This window comes from Telopea speciosissima, chromosome 3, assembly GCF_018873765.1.
Source record: "Telopea speciosissima isolate NSW1024214 ecotype Mountain lineage chromosome 3, Tspe_v1, whole genome shotgun sequence".
Lineage (NCBI taxonomy): Eukaryota > Viridiplantae > Streptophyta > Magnoliopsida > Proteales > Proteaceae > Telopea > Telopea speciosissima.
In genome coordinates this window covers 63720454-63730941 of record NC_057918.1, presented here as the reverse complement: position 1 = coordinate 63730941, position 10488 = coordinate 63720454, and the positions used below count along the sequence as shown (strand labels likewise).

General features: G+C 39.8%; 1 protein-coding gene across 1 annotated transcript; it reads left to right on the top strand.

Annotated features, from left to right (window-relative positions):
* Positions 1-2522: 2522 nt before the first annotated feature.
* Positions 2523-9972, top strand: LOC122655402 (amino acid transporter AVT6C-like). Its single transcript, XM_043849598.1, has 5 exons — positions 2523-2909; positions 7306-7456; positions 8144-8347; positions 9168-9636; positions 9737-9972. Exons 1-5 carry the CDS (start codon positions 2523-2525, stop codon positions 9858-9860), a joined length of 1335 nt encoding a protein of 444 aa, XP_043705533.1. The 3' UTR covers positions 9861-9972.
* The last annotated feature ends 516 nt before the right edge of the window (positions 9973-10488 follow it).

Sequence of the window (10488 nt, the reverse complement as noted above, 5' to 3'; positions counted from 1 at the left end):
GCACGGTGCGATCGCATCGTCAGTGCCGCAGCAGAGCCATGTGGCACAGGGGCCCCACATGATGCACATGGCCTCTGCGCAGCCCGACGATGCAAGATCGCACTGGCAAGAATTACATAGGATAAAAATTCTACTACTATGTATATGTGATACGGATAGAATCCGAATGTTGTGATAGAAATTCAATCGCAATACGAGAGCCAATATAGAGTTATGTTGCACTGAGAACTTTATCTTGGTCAATAATAAATTGAACCTAAAGCTTCCGTTTGGCAACTCTGTTACGTAAAAAATGAAAATTGATCTCTACATGCTTAGTGTGAACATGAAAGGTCAGATTTACACATACATAAGTGGCATTGATGTTGTCACACCAAAGAATCGGAGGACTGCGAAGAGGAAAGCCAAGCTTATGAAAGAGGGATTCCAACCAGATAAGTTTGGTGGCCACGTCAACCAAGGCCTTGTATTCAGACTCGGTGGAAGACTGAGCAATAGTCTTCTGCTTGCAAGAGGATCAAGAGATCAAATTAGAGCTAAGGAATACAACATTGCCACCAGTAGACTTTTGGTCTGTGCTATTCCTTGCATAATCAACATCAGTGAAGGCCTGGAGATTGAGGGAGGAGCCTTTTCCAAGAGAAGACCAAGTGTAGCAGTACATTTGATACATTGTAAAATGCATTCCACCATAGACCAGTGCTCCTCAGTGGGTGAGTACATATACTGGCAGGCACGGTTACAGCGAAGGCGACATCAGGGCGAGTCAACGTGACATATTGGAAATCCCTACGATGGAGTGATAATGTGTAGCATCTGCAATTGGAGCAACCATTGCAATTGAGGGTTTTAAAGTGGTAGCCCTGGGTGTTTGGACCGGTTTGCAATCGGTCATCCCTACACAATTGAGCAGGTCACTGATATACCATGATTGGGAAAGGAGTAGGCCCTGAGAGTGGCTACTAACCTCAATACCAAAGAAGAAACTCAATGTAACCAAATCCTTAATTGAAAAGTCAATGCAAGCTGATGAAGAAGCCGTTGCACTTGAGAGCTGTTAGAATTGGTAACCAAGATGTCATCAACGTATACAAGAACACAAAGCAAATGCGTACCACGATATATGAATGAAGAGGGTTCAATCTTGGAAGCTTGAAATTCAAACTGGAGCAAGAACTGAGAGAGACGATAAAACCAAGCCAGTAGGGCTTTTTTGAGTCCATATAAAGAAATACCAAAATCAACTAGGAGTCCAAGATATTTGTTAGGACCATCGTCATTTAAATATCCAAAATTCTAGAGAACCACCTCTTCCATTTAGTATGAGTATTTGGTGAGAAAGTCAAACATGACTTTTGTAAATTAATAGTTTTGCCCTGATGCCTTGCAGTATGTAGATAGACAGTCCATCAACGTGCACAATTCTTCCAGTCTAACTTTAGAAATTAGGAGACTATCATCAACAAGGCATTGCTCGATTCTTGACCTTGACACCATGGATATCACCAGAAACTTCATGTTGCAATAGGAGACAACTCAAAGCATGAGAATATAAAATAAATGAAGCTGGAGATAATGGGCCGCCCCATCTCACACCATGAGATGGAGTAATAGTACCTCGTGATGCACCATTTATAAGAAAACCATAAGAAACAAAGACATGCCATAAACATTTTTACCCAATTCTAACGGACCTAGTTTTAAAAGAATAGGTTCAATAAATCCCCACTCAAGTCTATCATAAGTTTTTTTTTACGACAACTTTAAGGCTACACAAATACACAATTCTTTTTTTTTCTTTTTTTTTTTGATATAATAAAATAAGGGAAAAGGAACTTTGTCCGGGAGTGTGGCCTATGACTGCACTCGCATGAGACTACATCTCTCCTCTGTATGTGAAAAGACACCTCAATCCCCTTGTTGTAAGGAAGAGAGAGATAGACACATGAAAATGCTGACGTTGGTCACACTCCTAGGCAAAAAACTACCTCCCATAAAATAATTAATGAGCAATAAAGTCGTTTGTCACAATGGATTTGTTTTGAATAAAAACCAATTTAAAAGGGGATTATCACATTAGTCAAGTTCAATTTCATTCTTCATGCCGTAACTGAAATTAGGAGATTATTAATTTATATCGAAATCTGCCACGACCGACACGAGTATCCGTTTCACATTTTATAACCATGGTCATCCATGGATGGCCGAGCAAACAGTCCAGACAGAAACACGCACCTATCCCATCATTCCGTCTCTATACATCTATCAAGTCCCAGTCTTCATCTATGATCCTGGTCCCTATTCTATCCATCACCATCACTGCCAGATCACCACCATAATAAAATATAAGCTAAATAACATACTCATCTAATATAAAATTAAAAAAAGAAAACCCAAAAAATATTAGTGGCAAAGAAACAGGTAACAGAGCAGAGAAGAAAGAAGCAGATATTCACGCGTCTCATAGAGCAACTGAGACTAAAAATCTTCTTTCTTCTTCTCCCAAAATGAGAGATCCAAAGATGAAAAAAGAAGCAGATATTCACGCGTCGCTCCTCCCGGAGCTCAGGCCACCACTAGAGAGTAAGAGCACAGACACCGATGGCGGCGCTTCGGTCTCCGGCGCGGTGTTCAACGTGTCGACAAGTATTATTGGAGCCGGAATTATGTCGATTCCGGCTACTTTCAAGGTCTTAGGTGTCGTTCCGGCCCTTGCAATGATGGTGATCATCGCTATCCTCTCCGACGTTTCAGTTAATTTCCTCCTGAAGTATACAAATGCCGGCAATTCGACGACATACGCCGGAGTCATGAGAGAGGCGTTTGGGAGAATTGGATCACTAGCGTTGCAGATTTGTGTGATGCTCACTAACCTGGGTGCGTTGATCATTTTTCTCATCATAATCGGTAAGTACAAAGTAGCTAAGCATTAATTTTTTGTTAACTTTTTAAATTTTCTGTACTTCAACTCCCGGTGACATAATTGTGATCTAATAGACCCGATCTTACAGTTTCACTCACTAGTAGATGGTATAGTTCGAAGATGCTAGTCTCACAAATTCTGTTAGCGTTACGCTCTAATGGCATCTCTGTCTAGGATTCCATGTGAAGTGTACGGAAAAAACCGAGAAAAAAAACCCAAAAACCTGTTAGTTTGTTTCTTTGACTGTAATGTTAGTTAAACCTGCAAACAACCGCTAGCTGGCTGGTTGGAGACATTGCAAATTGAGGGCATGTTCCTCAAGAGGTCAAGGGATCGACTCTCTGATACAGCACAGAAAACAACCCCGCAAAAAAAAAAAAAAAGTGTCTGGCGTGATGCACTTTGGCAGTTGGCTCCTTCATATGTTTTTTTTTATAACAGTTGGCTCCTTCATAAACCCAATAAAGATTTGCCCTATTAATTTAAAGTTGGGCCCACATCCATAAGACGTACGAGGGCCCATATGAATAAGTGCAGGCATTAGAGCCCATACGAATCGTCAAACCGAGATGGGCAAGGCAAATGCAGCGTGGCGCGTGAGTGTCAGAGGTAGAGAGACAGGGATAACGATCCGGAATCAGATGTTCTCCAATTCTTTAATCTGGCGATTCCCGGCAGTGTAACTTCCCGTGCAACACGTGGTGTGAAAAAGATCTAATGGCTGATAATTCTTTGCATCGTTTCATGTTCTCCCAATTCGTTTTACTTACTTGATCCGAAAAACCTGATTAGGATTGTAAACCCAAAACAAAGAAAAAAGTGTCGGCCTCGATCACCTGTAGCCAAAAGAAAAAATTCTTCTTTGTAGCATCTGCAACCTCAATCTCATCTCTGCTTCTCTCACCCAACGCACCACACCCCATCCATTCTCTTCCCGTCTCAGTATCTTCCTCACACCCCCACCCAACATCCGATTTCCTCTCCCTTTCTATATAGAACAGACTCTTGTACTTTTGATGAAGAAAAAAGAGATTGACAGAAAATAGATGATTAGGAAGATGAGAAGCTCCTTGGGATGGAGCTGCCAGGACAACAAGCCAGAGTTGCCATTAAGAAAAAACGAAAACCTCGATCTGAAAATTGGGAACAGATCATCATCCAGAGAAAAGAAAAGAATGGATTCTAAAAAAAAAAGTTTTTCTTAAGCTAAAAATTCGGAGAGAAATGCTATTCAAGATGGGGTAAACAGGTGATCTGGGTCCCTTTGGTTTCCTTCTTAATTTGTCCTGCCTTAGAATGACTTGGGATTGGAATTTGGGAAAGCATTCCGATTCCTCAAGTTGGAGAAGGAAAAAAAACACAACTTTTTAAAGATGGGTATGGATGGGGCGATGGTCGAAGAAGAAGAAAAAGAGGAAGTAGGAAAATTGAATATAAAAAAAAAATGCAATACAAACCCGTTGGGTGACTTTACAGTGGAGAAAAAAAAAAATTTAGATGGCGGGAGAGAGATTAACACCAAAATCACAGAATCCCATTCACATAAATCCCTCATTTGGAGTCTCTATTCATTGTCGCAACCCCTTTGGTTTCCTTCCTAATTTTATTTCTCTTTTTACTGTTGAAATCTTTTCAACTATTCCATGAAGTTCTACCTCAAAGCGATTTGAAGCTTCTGCAACTTATTTCATTCCCCTGTTTCTTATTTTGGGAGATTAGAATATGGCTCATAAACATCTACGTGAGCTATTAAGCGAAGATCAAGAACCTTTCGTTCTGCAGAACTACATTGAAGAGAGACGTTGCCAGCTGAAAAGATCTGTCACTAGAGCCCACCTACAGGTTAAGAGGTGGAAACCCATCTCTGGCAACTCCACTTTCCCTACTAGTCTCTGTAAAAAAACTTGCTTTTTCTCCTTCCACGAGTCTCCGGACTTGAGAAAATCCCCTCTATTCGATTTCTCTTCTCCATTGAAAAGCCCATCTACTCGGGTTGAGAGGATCCGGTTTCTAAAACGGGTAGAGTTTCATGGAATGGTGCAAACCATTCTTGGCCATTAGATCATTTTGTGCCAGGTGTTGCACAGGGAAGGTGGCACTTTCGAGAATTACCAGATTAAAGAATTGGAGAGGATCTTTATCCCAGAGAAAGAGAGATAAGGTGGGTCGGTGGGTGTCCCAGTTTGGTTCACCTCTTTCTCATAATTGGGTCAGACATACATTTAGAACATGGTAGGGGTGTCAATGGGCCGGGCCTAAACCCTAGCCCAACCCTAGGGGCTTTAACATAAATCCAAATCCAACCCAACCCTGCTAGGGCCTAAGGTACCCTCAACCCAGCTCGACCCTGCCAGGGTTGTCCTTAGCCCAACCCGACCCTGACTGACCTTGACCTTGACCTTGACCCGGACCTTGGCATGTGAATTGGGCTGTAAGTCTTTGCATATTATACCAGTAATGAGTGAGCCAAAACATGTTGAGAAATAAGCCAGGGTAGAAGAGACAACAAAAGCCCCAAATCTCTAAATAATATCAAGATGATCAACAAGGATTACCAAATAAGCAACAATTACACGGACACAGTTTTTCTTTTTCACAACAACTGAAATTCAAGGCAAATAAATTACTGGTGAAAATCAAAAGGCTGCCTCAAAACCTCCAAGGAGTTGAGAGTAGAACATTATCGAATTTAATGTTGTTGAGTCCCAATCAAATGGGAGATTGGAAAGATATTGAGACTAGAATATAATAAAACCTAGAGAACATATAACGCCAGGATGTAAAAGTGATTTTTTCTCCTCTCAGGTTCCCTGTCCGGTCAGGGTCGTAGGTTCCTCTCATAGGGAGGGCGAAAATGACGACCTCACCCCACCCGGGTAGTGTGTTCGGGCGGGGGTGAGGTCATCATTTCCGGTCCCCTATGATAGGAACCTACGAACCTGACCGGACAGGAAACTTGAGAGGAATTAAGTCAAGTAATATGACGTGTGAGGAATTATCGGTTCTTCATGAAACTATAACAAAATAAACGAATTGGATGGGAAAGATAACACACAAATTTAATCTAAACAGCCCAGATTAAAAAAAGAAAAAAAAGAAGAAAAGATTTCAAAGACAGAAATCGAAGAGAGAGATTAGAAGATGTGTTCATGAATCTTTACCTCGTCAGTGATTACAGAATCTGCAACTCTGTTGTTTGATGAATTTAAAAAAGGTAAAAGGATTAAAGAAGAGAATTTGAAGGGGGCTTGAGGGGAAGCAGTGGAGGAGGTCAGATGGGAAGGACAAAAATTAGAAGAAATTGTTGTCGTGCCATTTTGGCCAAGTGCAGAGGTTACCTTCAAGAATCTTACAGAAGGGCGGGGAGTTTTGACAGGATAGGTTTTGCTGGAGAATGGGATTTCCGCACTTAAAAACCTACTTTGTTGTTGGGTTGATCAGCTGAAATCGAAGGAGATCGAGGAAAGAGAGAATGACCAAGCTTTAGCTTCCACTCTCCTGCTTCAACTTCCAAGAGAAACAGCCCCAGAAAGCAAAGCCTAAGGCGGCATCCAAGGATATAAAGCAAATCACTAGAGCCAAGAGCAAAGCACTCACTAAATCAGAACCGCCAGAAGAGATGGTCAATTCCTGTTATAGACTACATGGACACCCCAATTCCAGACTACGAACAAGTAGACTAGAGCCTCCTGCTTCAGCTTCAGCCTTCAGCCAGAGACTCTCTAGTGGCGCCCTTAGCCCCTTGCTCAGTTTTTTGCCTTTAGCTATTAGGAATTTAGAATGAAAAGGATTTTTCATTTTTGGGATTTAGTCATTTAGGGTTCGGCCGTATGTCTTTTTGGTCTTCTACTTTTTTATTTTATATATCTATGTATTACCATATAAAATTTATTTATATATATATAAAAGTATAAATATAGCTATTACAATAGGGGACCTTAAACTCACAATGGAGTTCACCATTAGAGGACCTCAAACTCAACATGGAGCTCACCATGGTATAGTCATAAGCTCAAAACATGCAAATTATCGACTTTATATTCTACAAGGCAAAACATACATGTATACCGGGTAGGGAAAAAGAGCCTTTGGAATAGAGAAGTTGGAAAAGATTCATTGGAAAAAGAGCAGTTACTTAAGATAGCCGTTGGAAGAGAGCGAGGAAGTAGAGTTGATGTTACATGCTTGTCGTCATCATAACTACATCACTATTTGAAGCAACACTTACATATGAATATTCTTGCACCCTTTTGTCTTAATCCTTAAGGTTAATAGTATGTGTTGCACTTCTATATATGGTCCGTATGTGCACTCTTCATATACCATCAAGTCATGTGAATTTTTTTGTTGCTGACCATTTCATCCATATGCGTAATGTAGGTGATGTGTTGTCGGGGAGCCAATCCGAAGGATCAATACACTTGGGTGTTTTGCAAGAATGGTTTGGTTTCCATTGGTGGAACACCCGTGCTTTCGCACTCCTCTTTACTACACTCTTTGTGTTTCTTCCTCTTGTCTTGCTGCGTCATGTAGGTTAGTAAAAGTTAGCTCTTTTTCTTTTTTTCCTATCATTTTTTTTCCATCGCAAATTTTCTCTATTTTTTTTTGCTTGCTTTCCCCCTCTTTTGGAAGGGAGTTGTCAAGAATGGGGTGAAAGTTAAAAAAATAATCTTTTTTTTTTTGGTAAAACAAAATTTATTCATTAGAGCGTGGAGAACGCATAATTAATGGGCTAGACGCTCCTCCAACATACAGTGGAATTCTGCTATACTATCGAACACACTATTGACATGTCTTCCTTGCTAAGGAGTTAGGAACATAAGTGATCTTCCTAGGAATACAATGAAAAGAGCAAGCTCTAAAATATGATAACAAATGTAAAATATCCTCCACAATCAGCTGAATCATATTCTTAGGGATCCAAATCTTTTCACTCCGTTTGAACTTCCAAACATTGAATTATACAAAGTTTGAGCATCAACTAAATTATTACCAAGTGGCAAAGGAGGAAGAACAAGCTTCCAACTTCCCATATGTCATGACCATTTTTTTTTTTATGGAACCATATATCACAACTATTGTTTTAAACTTTCTATTTCTAACCCAAATAGGTAGAATGAAGCCAAAAATTGATAGTTAAGAAATATGTACAAGTTTTGTATTCAGCTATCTCAAAGTAGCTTTAACCCATTATTTTTTCGTGTGATGTGGTTTTTCTAGAGTCGCTACGGTTTACTTCAGCCATATCAGTTCTTCTTGCTATTGTATTTGTTGGAATTAGTTCGGTGATGGCTATACTTGCCCTTTGCGAAGGGAAGACACAGAGCCCGAGACTGCTACCGGATCTGGCCCACCAAGCATCTTTCTTTGACCTTTTCACTGCTGCTCCTGTCATTGTGACGGCTTTCACCTTCCACTTCAATGGTAAGCTTTAGGCATTCGTTTCCTTCTTATTTGAATTTGGCAGTTTCTATAAAAGTCGATGGTAGTCTGGTTTGGTCTCCCTATACACTTAGGGTGGTGTTGGGAAAATAGTTTCACATGGGTTACCTGAGTCTTTCTATTCTTTCATATACCCATGAGTCTCTCTATCTAATAGTTTGAATTTTTGGGTTAGATATTTTCATGTATCAGACTAGGCTTTTTCCAATCCTACTTCAGGTGCCTCCAAAACTGTGTACGCGGTTCCATACTTACTACACGTGAGGGGAAGTGTTGGGAGAATAGTCTAACATCAGTTACCTTTGAGTCTTTCCGTCCTCTCATATACCCATGAGTCTCTACATATAATAGTTTGAACTTTTAGGTTCTCATATACCTATGAGTATCTCTGTAAGGTTTCCATCCCAAAAGGTTGAACTTGTAGGTGAGGGACTCTCAGGAGTATAAGGGGTTGTAATCTAATTAGTTGCTGATGTGGGACTAAATTCCCAACACTCCCCCGCATGTGTGTTAGTACACACTGTGAACACGTGAATACGGTAAAAGCCCGCTTTGATATCATGTGAAGCTTCCATTCCAAAAGTTTGAACTTGTACATGGAGGGACTCCCAGGTGTATATATAAGGGGTTGTAGGCTAATTAGTAGCCAATGTGGGACTAAACTTCCTACAATCTCCATATAATAGTTCGAACTTTTAGATTGGATATTACATAAGGAAGGCATCTTTAGATTTCATCGGTTGTTTATGAATTATCACCATAATATTTAACTTACTTCAAGCTATAACACATGTGAATGCAGTTCATCCAATTGCAGTCGAGCTTCAAAACCCTTCCAAGATGGTTTCAGCAGCTCGAATATCAATAGTACTATGCGCTACAATTTATTTGACTGTAGGGTTCTTTGGGTACCTACTGTTTGGGGACTCCACCATGCCAGACATACTTAGTAATTTTGACAGAAATTCTGATTCTCCAATAGGTTCGATACTTAACGACACGGTTCGGTTAAGTTATGCACTCCATCTCATGTTAGTTTTTCCTCTAGTGAACTTCTCTCTTAGGGCCAATATCCATGAACTACTCTTCACCAAATCACCTCAATCGACTTCAGCAGACACCACAAGATTTGTCTTCCTCACCAGTTTTCTTCTAGTTTTCATTTACATTGCAGCAATAGCCCTCCCAAATATATGGTATTTTTTTCAGTTCATGGGCTCAACATCAGCTGTCAGTCTTGCACTTATTTTCCCAGGCGCCATTGTCCTAAGGTACAATTTTTCAGTATTTTATATGACTGGATATGCATATAATTGATTTTAACAGAGTTTAACTTTTGAATGATTATTCTCTCTATTTTTATTTTGACAGAGATGTTCATGGGATATCCACAAGAAGAGAAACGATATTGGCAGCGCTAATGATAATCTTAGCATTAATTACAAGCTCTATTGCTATTTCCTCCAATATAATTAGTTTAACTAGAAAATTATAATTACCTTTTTTTTTTTACTTGGGTCGATGTATTTACCATACGTATGGTCTTCTCAAAGTTTTGTATTGTATAGAAATTTCTATAGCCTACACCGTCAAGTGGAAATTGTGCCGAAGCTTATGAGTATATATTGCTAATGTGCTAGTTAGGAAGGCTAGGATTGAAAAGTTAGAATGATTGCCACTAAGGATGTTATGGATGGTTTATCTCTTTGTTAGAACTGTAATGCTCTCCTATTCTTTTCAAATAAAAGAAGGGAAAAAATTCCCCATGACATCATAATCCAATTTTCCTCACATGAATTTTTTTATTAGTCTCTCTTTTTCATTGAATATGTAGGCGTAATGTGGATGATACCTTTTTTAGGATAATTATTGGTGTGGCGTGTAGATTCTTTCCCGACGCTAGTGGCAAAACCTCTTCCATAAAAGAAAAAGGAGGAAAATAAGAAAAGGGAAAATTACATTGCCACCCCATGAGGTTTGTACTAAATATAGAGCGATCCCCTGTGTTTCTAAATTATACAGCCACACCCCCTGAGTGGACCCTTGAGTGGATGGCGTTAAGTCTAAAATTTAAATGACAAATTTTACCCTTCAATTAATCATATTCTGATTTTTTTTTCTAA